Here is a 17,486-nt window from a genome sequence, read left to right as displayed (position 1 = left end):
GAGAAGGCGTCTTCAGCTGTTTCAAGATTTTTTTTTTTTTTTGACTTCTTGTTTTAGTTTGGGAAACTTTTAATTTGTTTTGGTGGAGAGTGTTTATCTCATTTCATTCTTACATGATTAAGGAGAAGTGTAAAGAAATTAATTGGACAAAAGCATTTTCTGATTTATCTTCCTTCTGACATTGATTCCTATGTATTTGTAACTAATACATGTATACTGTGCAAGATACTCTTTTCAAGAGTCACAGAGCCATAGAAAAGCTGGTTGGAAGGAACATTTGGAGATCACCTAGTCTGATTCCTTATTTAAAGCAGGACTGTCACAAATACCAGATCAGGTCATCTGTGACTTGGAAGACCTTGAGAGATGGAAATCTGTTGAGACACTATTCCCCCTTCCCCCTTCAAGAATTTTGGTACTTAAATTACTTTATTATTTTGTCTATGTGTAGAGCTCTTAAAGTGGCTTGTAAATTACGGCCAGTAAAAGCTGGGGACCGAGAGGTGGGAAGCAAGCAGGGTTTCTTGAATTGGGATAGGTGACCTGAAGACACAATGTGTATGAGCTTCCTCATTAGAATTTTTTTTTTTTCATTATTTCTTAGGTGTATTTTTCTAACTGATTGCTTTCAGTCAGCCATTAAATGTATTTGTACATTGAGAACGCTCTGAAAGGTACAGTGTGCTTTCATTCAAAATGTGTCTAGCTGCTGTCAAAAACATTACTTTATCTGCTAAAGTAATTTAAGCCATTTTAAATAGTCTCTTTACCTAGGATTATGGGCAAAGGAGCTCTAGCAGACCTCAGTGGCGTGTTTTGAGAAGTTGCTACTCACAGTTGATGCCTGTTCAACCCCTTCGTGATTTTATCCTCCATACAGCATCTATGCCCACCTCAGCCTGGCAGTTGAAGCTAAGTGACTGCTCTGTGGTGGCATGGCTGAAGTGTTCATGTGCTTCTGCTACATGTGACAAGGGCCAGTAGCAGGTAGCTAAGCTGGTAGAAGCTGACTTCCCTTATCATTGCTGTTTTTGCTGAACATGTCAGCTTGTGGTCTCAGAATTTAAACTAGCAGATCTCAGTAGATTTTTATGGTGGAAATCTGATCCTTGGTTAACTTTATCCAAAGATTTTTCTGCTTAAAGGTAAGTGAATTGGAATATTTTTAGGTACCAACATCAGTTTGGAAACTGGACACAGGTGCAGCTGCATTGTCTCACTAATACTAAATAGAGGTTTTCCTTTATCATCTTTGGGTTTTTTTCCCCCCTTCAAAAGCTATTTAAAAAAATGTTTTCTTTTGGAACTTGGCAAACGAGAAATACTATTCTTGGAAAACCAGAGATAACTTCTTAAAAAAGAGATTATCAGTACTATTCCTGTAACTCCTTTTGAATTTCAATGTGTTATTTTGTAAGGATATTATTAAGGTAGAAGACAAGTTTGCCAAAGCTAGTTTGCTGTATATATTAATTCTCTCCCATTGTGCAAATAATTTGTAATGTTTTCTTATATTTTGGTGTGTGGTATGTGCCTGCACCATAGCACATTTGATGAGTATAGTCACAAAGTGGGAAAGAGATTGTGGTGTTGCTCTGTACAGATATATTCTTAGTTCATGGCACATGGCAGCCTGGGAATTGTGTAAGTCGTATGGTACATATATTCTAGTAGGCATGCTTTATGGTAACCCATATGCCATACTCTTATGTTCAAAGACTTTTTTTCCTTGATTCAGTTTATACAGAAGGTAAGGCTCATTTTCCTTGTGCTTCTAGTAATTTTTTTTTTAAGTCTTTTTCTGTCTGTTACCCCATATCTTCCCTAATGCATGCTTTTCAGATGCTGCTGTGAAGGAAGAAAGATTTAATTTCTTTTTTTGGTAATTAACTATAATTCTTCCTAACTATTCTTGCCCCCTTTTTCAGAAGGAAATATTGGGGAAAAAAGAGTATATTTCTGTTAACTTTGTTATTTTTTGAAGTACACTGCATCATACAGCACCACATGCTAAAAATACTCAAGTAAATATTTGCTGAAAAGTGTCTTGAAAATGCTAAAATGAAAATTTTCATTTTAATCTTTTTGTAAAGAAGCATGACAGTCTAGCTGCCCCATTGTTTTATCCCTTCATATTCTTGCCAGATAACATTCTTTTACAGGGCTATAACAAGGAATGACCATATGACCAGACTTCTTTTTGAGTCAGTTTGTAAAGAAAGCTTATATTGGATGTCTGCTTTAGTTCATTAAATGGACAGCACTGTTCTCAGTAGTAGCAATAATGTTTTTAATGCAGCTGGATTCATAAAATGCTGACTTTTTTTCCCATTGTGAAAACGTTTGGGTCATTGTTCTAATAAACATGCTTCTATACTTTATCACCTGTTCTGTAATGTCAAATCTGTGAGTGTTTATTTTTGGTAGTTAGGGGTCTTTAAATTTTGTTATGTGTTCAGTATGTTGAGTTTCAAGTCTAGGTTGATTTTTATATGGTTTGGTTTTATGTGGAGTTTCAAATCTAGATCCTTCAAGCCCTGTGACCAGTCTCTTAAGTGTGTTTTATTTCAGATTCAGGTAAGATGTTCAGGAAACTCAGTGTTATAAACTGAAAATATACTTGCCTAGACATCTATGAATATGTGTATTTATATGTACATATGCATTTGCACATTCAAGCAAGTATCTATTAGGAAAAAATTAAATGTAATTCCTGCCAATGTTATCATTAATATAAATATAAAATCTGCATTTGCTTGTGTTATTACCAAGTGCCTGTAATGATTCTATTTGACAACGAATTCCACATACTTTATATGGTTTTGGTTGGTTTTTATTTTTCCTTAAGTTTTTAAATTATTCTTTAGGGCTCCTGAGTGTGAGCACAGTGGTAATCTTATAGTGATAGTTTTGGTCTGAAGGAACAGGTCAAAAGTAGGATTGTTTCAGTTTACCGTGTGAATGTAGAAATAACCTTAAGAAACTCCATTGTCTTGCATATGTGACTTGGTGAGGTAACTACTTGATTTGAGAAGTGTATGGGACTTGTGAACCTTGGTACTATAGGCAGTAAACCACTTGCCTTACCTTCACGGAGGTTTTTAGTTACATCCATGTTTTTAAATAGCACAGTTGGGTGTAAAAGGGATTATAGGAAGGAGTTTGCTTTCTTTTAAAACGTTAGGTTTTGCCAGAGCCAGAAAAAACAAATCAGTAATCTGATTTCATTGGTAACTTCAGTATGTTCATTCAGGGATTTCTAGATATCGCTTGTGCTTTGTGGATATTTTTTACTGTAAGATAGAGCGGTCCCAGACCCTAACGTGTGGTTCACTTTACAGTGTCAGAGAACAATCTTGCAGGTAAGATGCTATATTTCTTAAGTTTGTGGCATAAGTTCTGGATTTCACTCCTTTCAGAACAGTGGTGTGAATGTTTCTTTTATGACTTTTAGGCGGTATATTATGGACATTGTAGTAGGTTTGTTCCCCCCCCGCTGCCTCAACTGCCCTACACAGATACTTGTAGTTTACTGTTTGCTTTTGCTGAGTCTAGTTCTGATTCATCATGTTTACGTGACTTACTGTTAGCCATCTGTTAGTTAGAGTTTAACTTTCAAGTTTGTATGTAACTTGGTTTTATTAATGAAGTACAACAAACAGCATTATGAAGCTTTTCTCTTTTAATCTTACAAGGAAAAAAAACGGTATCTAAAAAAGCAATCACAAAGAAGAGGAAAAGTGTCACAAAGTCTACTATACCAGAATTTCAGGTAAATTATTTTAATTTTTGTTTTAAACACTTGAAATCTGAATGTCTGTAAAATAAGTCCTTTAGTTTCTGATAGAGACCTTGGAAATCCTAATCAAAGATGAATTTCCTTTTTCTAGTTCAAAAGGTTTAATCTGATAGTGTTTTTAAAAGTGCATTTCACCTTTTCTTGGTTGAGAATGTTTTAACATTTTTTATGTGCAGCTTAGACACTGTTTGACAGTATTGTTCAAGATCCCAGATAAATCTGTTAACAGGACAAAACCTGTAAAAACTATGAGCTCTTCATGGAATTTTTAAGATAGATACAATTTACTGGAATAAAATTACTTGGGTTTTTTTTGAGGTGTGACACTGTGGTCCTTGAATTGAAATCTAGCTTGATTTACTGAAGGACTTCCAAAAAATTTGTAGGCTCCTGTGCTCATCTTGTTTGCAACTTTTACCCCTTATCTGCAGATGACCTTTAGACCAGAGAGCACTAAGAAAGAAGTGCTAGTTATTATAATGTGGTTTTACGGTACTGTAATAGAAATGTTAACAGTACTTCAGTTCTACGTCACAATTTATTTGTGCATGCCTGTGTGGATTGAAATTCTCCTTTCTCTATAAACTTCTTTTTTTTTCAGAAAGCAGTCTGTCTCATTCTGAGGAATAGACCCACATTAAATCATGAGTGTTCTGTAAAACCCTTACACTGAATCAGTTTATTCCATGATGATCATGTGTATAGCTAGTATAGCTAGTAGAATTTCTGTTGAAAAAAATGGTTAGTAACACTCAATATTTAGAAAAGACTGATATTTAAGTGTACACTGACTTTTGTGTATATTATAATGGGAGTTACTGAAGTGTTTCCTAGCAGCTCCAAAAAATAGGTACAGTGTCTAAAAATTTTATTTTTTTTTCCCAACACATTACCTGCATGCCATGGATGTACATGGTTAGGTTAGAAATCATTTTTTACTGTATTAAACTACTACATTTAAGTAGCCTGTCTAAAACATTATCTAAAACTAGCCCAGCTTTTTATCTAACCAGGGTAAACTGTACATTCATCTATCTATCTAAGTGTTAAATTAACATTATTACATTTACCTATATAAAATGTTAATTAAAATGTAATAAAATAATTCTGGCTCTTTTGATCAAAGCTAGGTTTCATACCTGTTTTAGGTGAAGCTGAGATCAATTAGTATGGAATTTTAATCTTACTAGGGAACCTTTTGGCAATTTAGCCTGCCTTTTTCAAGAGGTTGGGCAGGACTGGTATGACTGTTAGAAATATTTGTAAATATTGAAACATTTATATTTGGAATACTACTGAGACTTTTACAGCCCGGTAAAGTATGCCTCAATATAACTCTGCTCCACATGCATGGATGGCTAAACTTAATGAAATTGTGTAACTGTTTGAAGATGAGAGTATATTTTTTTAAATATTTGGTAAGAGAGCTTGAGTGTACACAGGCCCTGTGAGGTATGCCAGGAAGGGTATAGCCATAAGAGTATTCATATCCATGTCTGAACATAAGTTCTTTTGGAAAGAAAGTAAATAAATGAAAATATGTAAGATGCTTTATGTGCCTGCAGCCTACAAATGTAAAAAAAAAAAAAAAAAAAAGCCATAAGGCTCTTTATTTCATAAGACTAGATCCTGTACTTAAGTATAGATTCTTTACCTGAAAATCATAACTTGACATTAAAGCTGAGAAATTAGTATTAATAAATCTTTTAATATGTGCAATGACCCAAATTATACATTAAAATAAATTATTAACAAAAAAACCCGCAGGAGATAATTGTACTACTTAATCCTAACATTTATAATGCCATTTTTAAACAACAGTTTGAGGAAAGATACTGCACAGATTTTCTGCTGCCATAGTTTGAATGTCATGGACAAACCAGTAAAAGCATAGGTCAGTGAACATCACTCCTTCCTTGTATGTGATTTCAGACCTTATATTAATTTCTCAGCTCAAGACTGCTTTAAAAAAAAACCCAAACAACAAAACAAAACATAAAACAACCCCAAAACAAAAGCAGATGCAAGTTAAATTCTCTTTACCAAATAAAAACACATTAAAAATATGTCCCATTTTTAATATTTTGAAAATTATTTGAGAATTGAGTTTACAACTTCACAGATCATGAGTTAGTTGGCTGTTACGTATTTTCTTTTAAAAGAAATTCTGAGTTCCAAGCTTGTTATTACTGTTGCTCATTAATGTTTTAATGAAATGACAGTAATTATATTGCTGTACAGAAGGGACACCAATACGAGGGGGTTTTTTGTTTCTTTTCCAGTTACAAAGTACGTTTAGGAGTGATAAGAGGTACTTTGTCTCACTCTTTCCTCCTTTCCCCTCACATATATATACATGTAGCTATATAGACATACATGTACTATAACTAAGGAAAAAAGAAACGCACAGATTTTCAGGAGCTGGGCTAACTTCAGCTTTTCTGTTTTAACTGTGCCTTAACAGTTTCAGTTTTATCAGGTATGGTCTATATTAAATACAGATCCTGAAAGGGGGCTATATGAACATTTTCCACATGGAGATGGCAGCAATAAAAGAGCAGATTCATAGGAAATAAAAGTATAACTTGCAATCAGTACACAGATAACTTAAAGTTAAGCATAAGAGCCCATTGCAGTGCATAAAAATTGTGCTAGAAGATTGGCTGAAGTTAAGGGGGACAAGGAGGGAGCATCAGTGATCTGGGGGAGTACGTTAGGTTTGTATTTACAAGTAGATCCACAGAGTAGATTTGTTTCTATAATGATAAATAGTTCATTTGTAATTTCTGAGAAATGGATCACAGAAGAGTCCCAAGTTGGAATAGAACTTGGTCCCCCGTCTTTCCTTACAAAAGTCAGGGGAGATTTCCTGTCTTTCCTCCTTGAAGTTCTAGGAATCAGTGAGTGTCTCAGAGACACTACTGAGATCTGAGACTGTATCGTAAAAGGAATGTTGAACACAGAGTTTGAAAATTTACGGGAATACTGGATATCTGAAGCTTTCATTGTATTCATCTGAAAGACAGGATGCTTACTGCCTATGAAAATTAAGCCCATATTTAGTAAGTACTATGCCTGATGTGAAAATGTCAGTGTTGTAGTTAGTATGTACCTAACTAATTACACGACTTGTACATTAATGGAAATGTTTACAACCTGAATCTTTAAGCCACCATGTAGTGCTCTAGAGAATAGGGACTAATCTTTCACTACCTTTGATAAGTCGTAAAGGAAACATTTTTTCTCTTCAGATTCTTTTTCTTACAATAGATGATTAAAAGGCGTGTTCTTCAAGAGCAGGATGTGAAACTACCAGTGAGCTATGGGAATGTGACAGAATGATTAGATTGCAACATTAATATCTTTCTTTTAACCTTCATGCTAATTTACCTGTTAAAACATACATAACAATTTAAAAAGGCAGTGTTGTTTGCAGAAAATTTAATTGCTAAGTTCAGCCAATTAACACCCATGAGCAAAGAACACTGCAACGTTCATTAGAGTCTCATAAGAAATATCAGCTAGATTCCGTAACATACAAAATACACTAGATTTTATTACTGTTCTTCTCATCTTTCCTTCAAAATGCTGGCTTCATTCTGTAACATGGGAAATGTTAACCAAGTGAGAGAAGTTTCAGAAATAGCTTCTTCCCAGTTAGTGTGCATCTTTAATTACCTCATCTCAAATCCTACTGTGAATGAAGAAATACCAGTTTCTTCTTGAACCTTTTTACAGTGGTCTTCAGTACAGTATTGGAGCATTTCAAATACTAAACTCATTTTGACAGTAAATCCTCTAAGTTGAGCTGCTTTTACCTTCCTTGTTTTACCAGTGGGTAATTGACACACAGATAATAGCCTCAAATGTACACCTTTTCCGATGAAGATTTGGACTCTGATATTTGATTACTCTTCCCTGTCTCCCCCAGGCCCAAGGCAACTAAACTTTATATGTTTGTATTGTTTTTCCCATTGATGTAGTTTGGATTGGTACACATTAATAGTTTTGCAAACCAGATCCTTATGTCTCAAGGGACGGTTCCGAAAATGAGAAACAAGACTATACCTGTGAAAATTTGGCTGCATGAGTTTTTTGATGACATGTAGGAGCTCTATATGGTAGAATCAAGGATAGGCTATAGATAGACTATAACAATAGTGAAACCATCCTTCATGTAAACTCTTACCTTTTCAAGTAGTGAGTTCCTAGAGAGACATTCACCCACTTCTAGAGAATGAAGACAGTATCTTTCTTTGGTTCATAGTTTTGCTTTATCTTTGATCCATGGTACACTGAATTAAACGTGTTTCATAGGAGAAAATCAAAAGCAGTGATAAAATTTAAAACTGAATTGTCAGGTATATGGTCAAATGAATGGATTATAATTGTGTGGGGTAAATCTTTATCCATGCTTTTATTGGCTTTGTCAAGGGCTTGATGTGACAAACTTGTACTGTTTTGTATATTAATACAGTATCATAGATTTCTTTGCAGGCCAGAGGGGAAGAGAAAAGCCAGTTTTTGTCTTCCAGTTTACATCTTATGTATTTGGAACTTCTTTAAGTGCAAGACAGACATGCATATTGAACCTAGTAGAGTTACACATAGTAGTACTATTTTCTGGGTTGAGAGAGAAACCTTTTGCTAGTTAATTTTATATACAATGTCAAGGCGGTGCCAATTTCCTTATTCACTTGCTATTTTAAACTTGATAAATGTGAACACTGTAAAGTTAAGTTTGAGTCATTCCAATTTCCCAATGCTCTCAAATGTACACAGGTGTTATGACAATAATGGCATTTATGTGTTACAGGTTTCTGAAATGTATGTATTTTGGTAAAAGTGTCAGTTCAGTGTTTTAATAGTGAAACAAAGATTTTTTTTTAATAGGAATTCGCTGCAAATCTAAACTTCTTGTGTAAATGAAGTAAAAATATATTGCTAAGAATTACTGATTTGGGGAAAAAATAAAATTAGCAGGTGTATGATAAAAGCATTTTTGTGGGGTTTTTTTTTTCCTGTTTGGTTTTGATTTTCTTAAATTATTTCAACATGTTTTCAGTAGTAATGAAAACATTTCCACCTAAGTGTGTTAAGAAAGAAGCAAGTCTTAACATACAATGACTTGAAAGAACCTAAGAGCTTAAAAATTTCCAGTTTATTAAGTCTTTAATCACCCCAAATTATGATAAGACAAAACATACAGATTACTTTTGATGGTTTTTTAAAGAAAATGACATCCATATTCTGAAAGGAAAAATGTAAAAAGCTGTTTTCTCAGGACAGGAGTAAGAATATAATACTTTTTCAAAACATAGGTAGATAGGTAGATTTGATAGACATGGGAAGGTTATCTTTCAGAACACTCTGTGTAAGCATGAAAAGTTACATTCAGGAAGAAGGTCTAATAAGTGTAATTATGTTATAACCACAGCATAGTCCAAAGCTAGTACGCTTTAATTCACCAGGGAGTTGTTTGGTACTGAAACCTGTTCAAATGTATTACTATACTGGAGACAAATTAGGTTGCCATTCACAGAAGTTTTAAGAAAATACGTACATTTTGGAATGGAAGCTTACAAGCAGGGATATGGTTTATGTCTGAAGAGTGAAGTATTTTCTTACTAGATTTTCTTCCTTCCAAGAACTCCTATTTTTTTACATTTTAAAATGCTATAAGAAAATAAAAATTAAATGGTGGCACTAAGTAATAACATGTGCTTTTAGGTTTTATTTAACTTCATTGTACATTTTCCAAGTCCCACATTACCAAGTGTTTGTGTTCATTTGTTTTTTAGCTTATTTGCACTAATCTTGATGAACTCAGGGAATTAATCACAAAGATTGAGAGTGAACTCAAAGATCTGGAGGACATTAAAAAGAAATCGGTATGTGACATTAAAAGCTTTCTCTTATATGGGTATAAAACGGTGCCAATTATTTGCTGAGGCCTGTCAACTGAAGATTTTATGCCTGTTCAGTAACTGCATGAAGCCTTGTAAGGTTGATACCTGGAGTATGTAATCTTAATCTTTTCTGAATATAATGCTCTGTTCACAATGTTTTTCAGATAAGTAAATTCAATAACTGCATTAACATTTTCACTTCCAAAATAAAATGTGGATGGTGACAATACCTTAGAAAGGGTATTTCATTTCTATTAAACATGTAACCATTCTTCCCTGAGGACAAACACTTACCCAACAAGCAATTACAGAATAGAGTTCTCATATCTGCCTATGCAGTGCTGATCAGATCTTCTTGTGAGCTGACTCTTATGTTGCTTATTAGGATTCCTAACTCCTTTTGATTGCAAGTAAGTTATTAAAATTGGCTTTGTTTAATTTTTATTCAAGTAGGTTGTACAGGAAAGTATTCTATCTGGCTTTTGATAACAGGTTGTGATACAAATTTTAGCGATGTACACTGGATCACCCAGTCTATGCTGCTGAAAACCTCAAAAAAATAACAGATAGACAAGAGAATCCAACATGTTTGGGGTTTTGTAGTAGGCAATGATTCTCACTAAGGTGGTTGATGTTTTTAAAAACATAAATAGTGTAGTAGGCAATGATTCTCACTAAGGTGGTTGATGTTTTTAAAAACATAAATAGTACTCATTTAAATGGCTCTCTACAGCCAACTCTGCTTAGAGTTTTTCATTGCAGTTTTGTTCATTAAACCTTTGGTAGACATTTCTGTGGCATTTCTGTGAATGAAATTAAAAATGTTGCTTTTTCTATACCTTAAAAATTAGGCTGCTAATTTCTGTGAATGTTTTTAGTGTCATGCAGAAATAATTTATTCTTAAATTAGTTAAATAGGGGAGAGAGAGATGGTAGGTGAGAGGCAATATAAATTAGGATTCAGAAAGGCAAATTTCAGTGCAGACACTTAGCATAATAGTTGCTGAAATATCCAAAGGAATAAAAACAGACTTAACTTGAAATTATTTTGTAGTTGCTAAATTGCAAATTGGTTTTCTGATAAGATTGTCAAGAGGTTATCAGAAAGGCTATGTCAACAGTAGAAGAAAAAGCCAAAAGCGAGAGTGCACATACATCAGCATATCAATAATCTTAGTATAGGTGAGACTTTTAGTCTACTAGTAAAACCATACCAACAAGACTTCTTCAAGGGTAGACAAATGCTAAATATGTCATAATTGCTCTTTGAACTGAAATCTGATAATGTCATTATGTAAATAAGTTGCATGACTTCAGCAGGAATACTATGTTTAGTTCTAATCACACCACCTTAAAAAAAACAAACACTTAAGTACAGGGGAGTTAAGATACAACTCATTCAGCATTCAGAAGTTGTGAGGTAAGGACCGTCTTTCTGTGTGCTTGTATAGATGTATCAGATCATGATTCTGTGTCTCTAAACACTTGTGTTGTTAGAAATCTTATGTAAAGAAAAAAGGCTCAGATTACTTGCTGAAGAAGTGATTTTAAGGAAACAGTAACGTGAAGTTATTTTTTTTAATAATTATCAGGCAAATTTCATATTCACTTTGAAAAAATACAAATACAAAGATGTTAGATGAGTAGTCAATAAACTTGACTTGCTAAAATGAGGTTTCACTTTGCAAGGGAAGTCATTAGAATTTCATTTTCTGATGTCTAACACTATGTGTAATTAGGTTAGATATCTTACAAACTGGAGGAGATGCAGATTTTCATTCTTCAGCTCTGACACAAATGACATTGGCAGTTTCAGAAGCATCGAGAACAGAGTTTGTTTCAGCTTTACTGAAGTGCCTCGTCTATTAAGTAGAACATTTTCTAATTTGATGATGGAAACTTGACCTAATGTGAAAGCTTATTTTAATATGATGGTATTCATTTTGGTGCTGTTCATGGACCTTTTTCTTGTTTTGACCCAAAGATGGCAGTGTTCTTACTACTTCCTGGTAACTTTATTGGTTTTTGTTTGCAATAATGACCTAGGTGAAACTGTAAGAACCTTTCTTCTTTATGACTAACCTGCTTGGTAGTTCCAGTTTTAGTAGTTGTTAGCACATGCTACTGAGAGAAGCCCTCAAGGCAAGCTTTAAAGCTTATATTAAATACTAACAAGTTAGAAATACAGCTTGGCTAATTAAGACTTTAAAGTATAGCCATTTTCTTAGTCCTGACTGCCCTTTGTTTCCTAGGAGACCATTCTAGAGTATGTAAAGGGAATTTCTTCTCCAGAACTTGGAAGTACTGGAAACTGTAATGAAAGAGCTGACCTGTAAGACTTCTCTAACATGAATAAACTTGCTGTTTTCGCGTATTTTTTGTAGGTAGTTGGACTGGTTGTGTCTGACACTTTTCAGAACATCAGCTTGAGCCAACAAATGACATGAGAGATTTTTAGCCTAAATAAGTTTTGCTTGGCAAATTAAAAGCAAATTAGAACAGGGTTATGCAAATGGAAAATCATGGGTAATTTTAACTTTAGGCGTTACTACCAGTTTCTCCTACAACAATGAAATAATAAACCTGTTGAAAAGCATTTTCACTGCTTGGTTGATTAAAACAGTTTGGTTCTGTACTCTTTGGTACACCTGTACTGTATTTTGAATTAGCTATGAGTAATATTTTTCCATTTAAAAAGTCTTTCACTTTTGCTTGATTACCAGTGAGTTTGTTGTAACAATGGTGAGGTTTGCCTTAGTGTCAGTTTGCCATAACTCTTTAGAGAGGAAAATAATTCTTTAAACAGAAGTTCAGCTCGGTGTTAGTATTACCTCTTCCTGGCCTGCTTCGCTTTTGAACTCTAGCTTCAGTTCTGAAGCGAGGCTGCAGTTTCACATATGCTTTCAACTGACATAAGCCAAAACTGCTGCCAAATAGTTCCTACTCTCTGTGTCTCTGGCAGCTTGTGTCTTCTGTGCCACCCCATGAGAGAGGGTAGCAAAATTCTTTGTTCACCTGCATGGTGAGAGAGTTAGTCTGTGATAAACCTAACTACTTTTTTACTGCTGCTGAGGTGTGCGTAACCCAGATCAGTTTTCTAGCACAATTTATCATGCATTTGCATGAATACCTGTGCTTGTGTTCTGCCACAATTTGAGGAGCCATTGTAAGGATAGGAATGAGCATCTTGGGGCAAAAGAAAGTGGGACTCCTTTTGACAGGAAAAGGACCATTTTGTGGCAGATGACGTTGTACATGATATTACAATCAGGAGTGCTCCAAAGTCTATCCCTTCAGAGCTACTACCAGTTCCTCTCCTTACCACCTGCTACATCCCAGGAGGGAGAGGAGAGAGTAAGTTCGTCAGCTATAATGCTTATTTGAGTGTGTGACTGAAAATCAAAAAGCAGGAGGTGCAGAAAGGAGACTTGAAAGGCTTGAGTCTAATGCTCTGTGAACTGCCTAGTGAAAGGATGGAGGATGGTTCCCCAGGAAGTGTCTAAGCTAGAATGTCTTCTAGCTTTGGTACATTCCTTAGGACATGTGAAGTGACGTAGGACAAGAGGAAATGGCCTCAAGTTGTGCCAGGGGAGGTTTAGATTGGATATTAGGAAAAATTTCTTCACTGAGAGGGTGGTCAGGCATTGGAACAGGCTGCCCAGGGAGGTGGTGGAGTCGCCATCTCTGGAAGTGTTCAAAAAACGTGTGGATGTGGCGCTTCAGGACATGGTTTAGGGGACATGGTGGCGCTGGATTAATGGTTGGACTTGATGATCTTGAAGGTCCTTTCCAACCTACTAATTCTGTGATTCTGTGATCCTTTCACCTTAGAGCAGTGTGACTAGAAAGTAGAGTAAAAATGGAATTAATAGAAACGACATAGAATTTACAGTAACAGGAATTAGATTCTAGTAAAAAATATGTCTGGTTTTTTTGCTAATACTGACATAGATAAGATGTGGGGGAAGTTACAAGCAGTCAGCAGACAATTGTAAATCTGAAGTAAAAAAACATATTGGCTAAAAATGCTATTGAGATTTATTGCATTTTTACCTCATGTTTGCTGAAAATTTAGACCGTGTATATGTAAGCATGCAGTTCAGTTGAATGTGAGCTCTTAGAAATTTGCTATAACTAGTAAATTGATCAAGACGTGCAAAGCAGCCTAATTCCACTTAAAAATCTACTTGCAGTGGTATTGATGAAAAAAAGTTAGTGAAGCATTTTGCCGATATAGTTAGAATAACTTAAAGGTTTCTGTCTATTACATGAAATTCCTTTTATGAGACGAGATGGTAAAAGTAGCACCTTCTATCCCGATCAGTATGCAAGATGACAGCGCTCAGTTACTGACATTCTGTATCCCATTTTTACCTGTTGTCTTCTATGTCAGGTAAAACCGGTGTGAGTTGCAGTGTGAATGGATATCACTTTATTGCCTTTCAGATAATCAACTTCTCTTGTGATCTGAAGTCATTGGGGTTTTGTGAAAAATAAAGGTATTCTGTAGATCAGTTTTATTTATTTAACTGTTTCATATCATAGCAAAACTTGATGTTTTTTTTTTAATCACTTCCTGCCATTGTGTAGTATGAAACTGACAGGATTGCAGATACTTGTATCAAACAGTGACCTTTGAGCGTTTCTGCAGATGTCGTTTTGCAACCTGACTTTGTAGTAAGCATGCTTATTGTAAAATGAACTGGGTTTTGACATGGACAGTTAATTCTAGATCCTGTCCTGATTATGTTAAAGCATAGATTGTCTTGGAGAGAACAAAAACATTGAAATATTCTTGTTTACTGAAATGTAAGTCTTTACTTTGGTAGTGGCATTTGATTTGAATAATTTCCTGGAAGTCTGATCGGTAAGTGCATAGCTGCCTGGGAATTGAGAAGGGAGGCTGGAGCCCAGGATTCCCACAGTTAAGTTGACATGGTTAAAATGGATAAAGAACAGTACCTTCCTGAGAAGAACAGACTCTCCCTACAGGGAAAGAAGTCAGACAAAGGTGAGGTCAAGGAGGATTATTTAGTCCAAGGGCACCAGTCAAGTTCAAAACTAATTAAGGTTTGGAGAAAATGCATTGAAGATTTTATTGTTTTGCAGAGGTTTGTAACATACCGATGTTCTTGACTTTAATAGTAAAAAAGTAAAAACCTCCTTTAAAAAGGTTTTGGGTTCTGCCATCTTCTAGTGTTGTTCCCAAAGCTTCTAATTAGACAGTTTTACTTCCCAAGACAGGTGAATGTCTTTGTCAATCTTTGGGAGTGCATATATCTTTTAAGCAGGTGAGTCAGAAGGTCTGAAAGCAAACTGAAGTTTTATGCAGCTCTGAGTCCATATCACCTGCAGAAATACGTATTTTGAAGTGCACCTGAAAATTCAGAGTTAAAAACCTACCGGTTCAGGTCAGAAGTTTTTAGAACCTAAAACATAAATTCATTTGTAGGATACTGAGGCTATCCAAAGGAATACATTGGGCCAGGATGGAACATAGTATTTTCTGTGTCTCCTTTTTTTTTGAAATTCCAAACAAGCTGCTTTTAACTTTGTTCCTAGGAAGTGGAAGTATCTAAACTAAGAGGAGAGACTGTTTTCTCGTTTTTATTGATTTGCTACACTTTACTTAAAAAAAAAAAAAAAAAAGTTAATATATGGCAAAAATAATGCAAAATGGTTCATTTACTAAATGAAAATTTATAAAATATTTCCTCTGTTTACAGTAAGAAAATGAGAGATATTGCCATATGTTTGAAAATGTTTGGTGGGCAAACTGCGTTTATGCAAGACTGTACAGGCACTTTCCAAAAATCTTCAGCAGAAATTCATGTAACCATCAAAAAGAGATTAGGGCTGTTACCAATATTTTAGTGAATCGTATCTCCACTTTACAAACAATAAAGTGGAAGAACTTACTGTGTCTTCTCATTTGGTCCCTGTGGAAAAAATTATTACTGGGTTAAATCTTCTTCACTTTTTAGGAGGAGATGGACTTCCTTCTCCCCATTCCTGTCTTCTTTTCTGGCCCCTTGTCCCATTCCCCAGTGAAATACGTACCATGCTTGAGACTTGGATGTAAGGAGTTTTCGGTTCTACTTGTTTTCATCTGTATTACTATATCTACATAAATGTACATGCAAACAAGTAACATTATAGTCTGAGAAACCTGTGTTTCAATAACATTTGCAGGTTTAAACTGCAGGTGAGGAGCTCCTTATTCCAATAAATATTTAGGATAACAGAATTCTAATAGACCTGCTTGAAGTCTTGCAGCTGAAACATTTTCTTTTAATTTCAGCTTAGGTTGTGTGTTACTATGCATCTTCATCTGTAATGTATCTAACATACTCTCTTTTTCCATTCTTTGTCCCAAAAACTTGATATGAACTTTAGTCACTTCCAAGTAGTCTGTTATTGCTTCTCTTTGGCTTGCCCACATCTTTTAAAAACACTGATATGAGCCCCAAAATGTTGTATTTTGAGTCCGAAGTTTACAGACTTACTTCCGTGCAGTTTCCTGTACTTCTGAGGAGACACTGAGCATGTGGAGCTTTTGGAAATCCAACCAGCTATTTAGTTGTCAACCAGCTATTTAGTTGTAAAATATGAATGAATAAAGCCAATTTTAGGCTTCAGATTTTGAAATCTTCTCCACAGTATTTCTGTCTTCTGCTTATCTCACTAGCTTTCAATATTTTTGTCCCAGTCTTCAGTTTTTCTTAGATTCTCTAGTATCTCTTTTTCTGTCTATATTGTCTAGGTTTTTTCACAACTATTTTCTGTTAGCTTCCCATGGTCTTTCATGCCTTTTCTTGTGTGGCTAGCCCCCCAATAAATGTTTTCTAAGACGCTTTCCTTAAGCCACTTTTATAGTGTTCCTTTCTACAGTTCCAAACGTAGAAAGTGTGGATTCTGCATCAAAGATATAAATGTGTAGTCATACATTTAACCTAGAATGTTTTTGTCATAGAGGTACTACTGTATATTCAGAACATTCCACAGTGCACTGGATTTTGAAAAAAAATATTCAAGGCATTCTTGGCAGCACACAGTTACAACAAAACAGCTGATTTTAAGATGTTCAGCTGAAGAATAAAGAAATACTTGTATATCCAGAGTTAAGATGATGCAAAATTCAGCTGTATGAAAGGGAGTTAAGTAAGATCCATAACAGCTTAAAAGACGCAGCTTTTTTGTAAGTAGTTTAAGATACTGCATACATCCAGTTTCTTCATGAGTTACAGAAGTATAAGTTAGTTAATATCTTGAAGTTCTTCTAATAAAGAGTAAAATGTGATAGTTCAGTGCTGGATAATGTCACTGTTTTGAGTTAGGTTCAAAAAGACAGTAAGGTCATGCTGATAATAAACTTTCACCTGTGTTTTATATCTTTAAAATAAATGTGGTAGACTACACAATCATCATTGTGTTGATTACTAACTTTGCCTAAAGAAAATTAGAACATGTGCCTAAATGTCTGAACAAAAAGTTGTTTCATAGTAATGAACTAAATCATGAGATAAAGATACTCTCAGTAGCAAGAAATTGCCTTTTTTTTTTTTTTTACTTCATTTATTTGCGATGTTTAATAAGAGAGTATGGGATGCCATTTTATAATACAGCTTCGTGTGATCAGATATCTAGTCATGGAAGTGCAAACTGAAAACTTTTTTTTTTTTTTTTTAAAGTTTGAGGGCTGATACATCTTTTCATTAGTTGCCGGTAAATGCTCAAAGATAAAATTGATTAAGAGATGTCATGAGTGAATTTCTTTC

General features: G+C 34.8%; 1 protein-coding gene across 1 annotated transcript in view; it reads left to right on the top strand.

Annotated features, from left to right (window-relative positions):
* BRD10 (bromodomain containing 10) overlaps window positions 1–17,486 on the top strand; it is a gene marked incomplete at both ends in the record, with an annotated part of 54,761 nt that overhangs the window by 19,692 nt on the left and 17,583 nt on the right. Inside the window, 2 exons of the mRNA XM_082012999.1 lie at window positions 3,696–3,772; window positions 9,601–9,690. Coding sequence (XP_081869125.1) covers window positions 3,696–3,772; window positions 9,601–9,690 — 167 coding nt within the window. The remainder of the gene's footprint in view (window positions 1–3,695; window positions 3,773–9,600; window positions 9,691–17,486) is intronic.

Source organism: Phaethon aethereus, assembly GCF_964289735.1.
Source record: "Phaethon aethereus genome assembly, chromosome: Z".
NCBI lineage: Eukaryota > Metazoa > Chordata > Aves > Phaethontiformes > Phaethontidae > Phaethon > Phaethon aethereus.
This window is presented reverse-complemented; position numbering and strand designations above follow the sequence as displayed.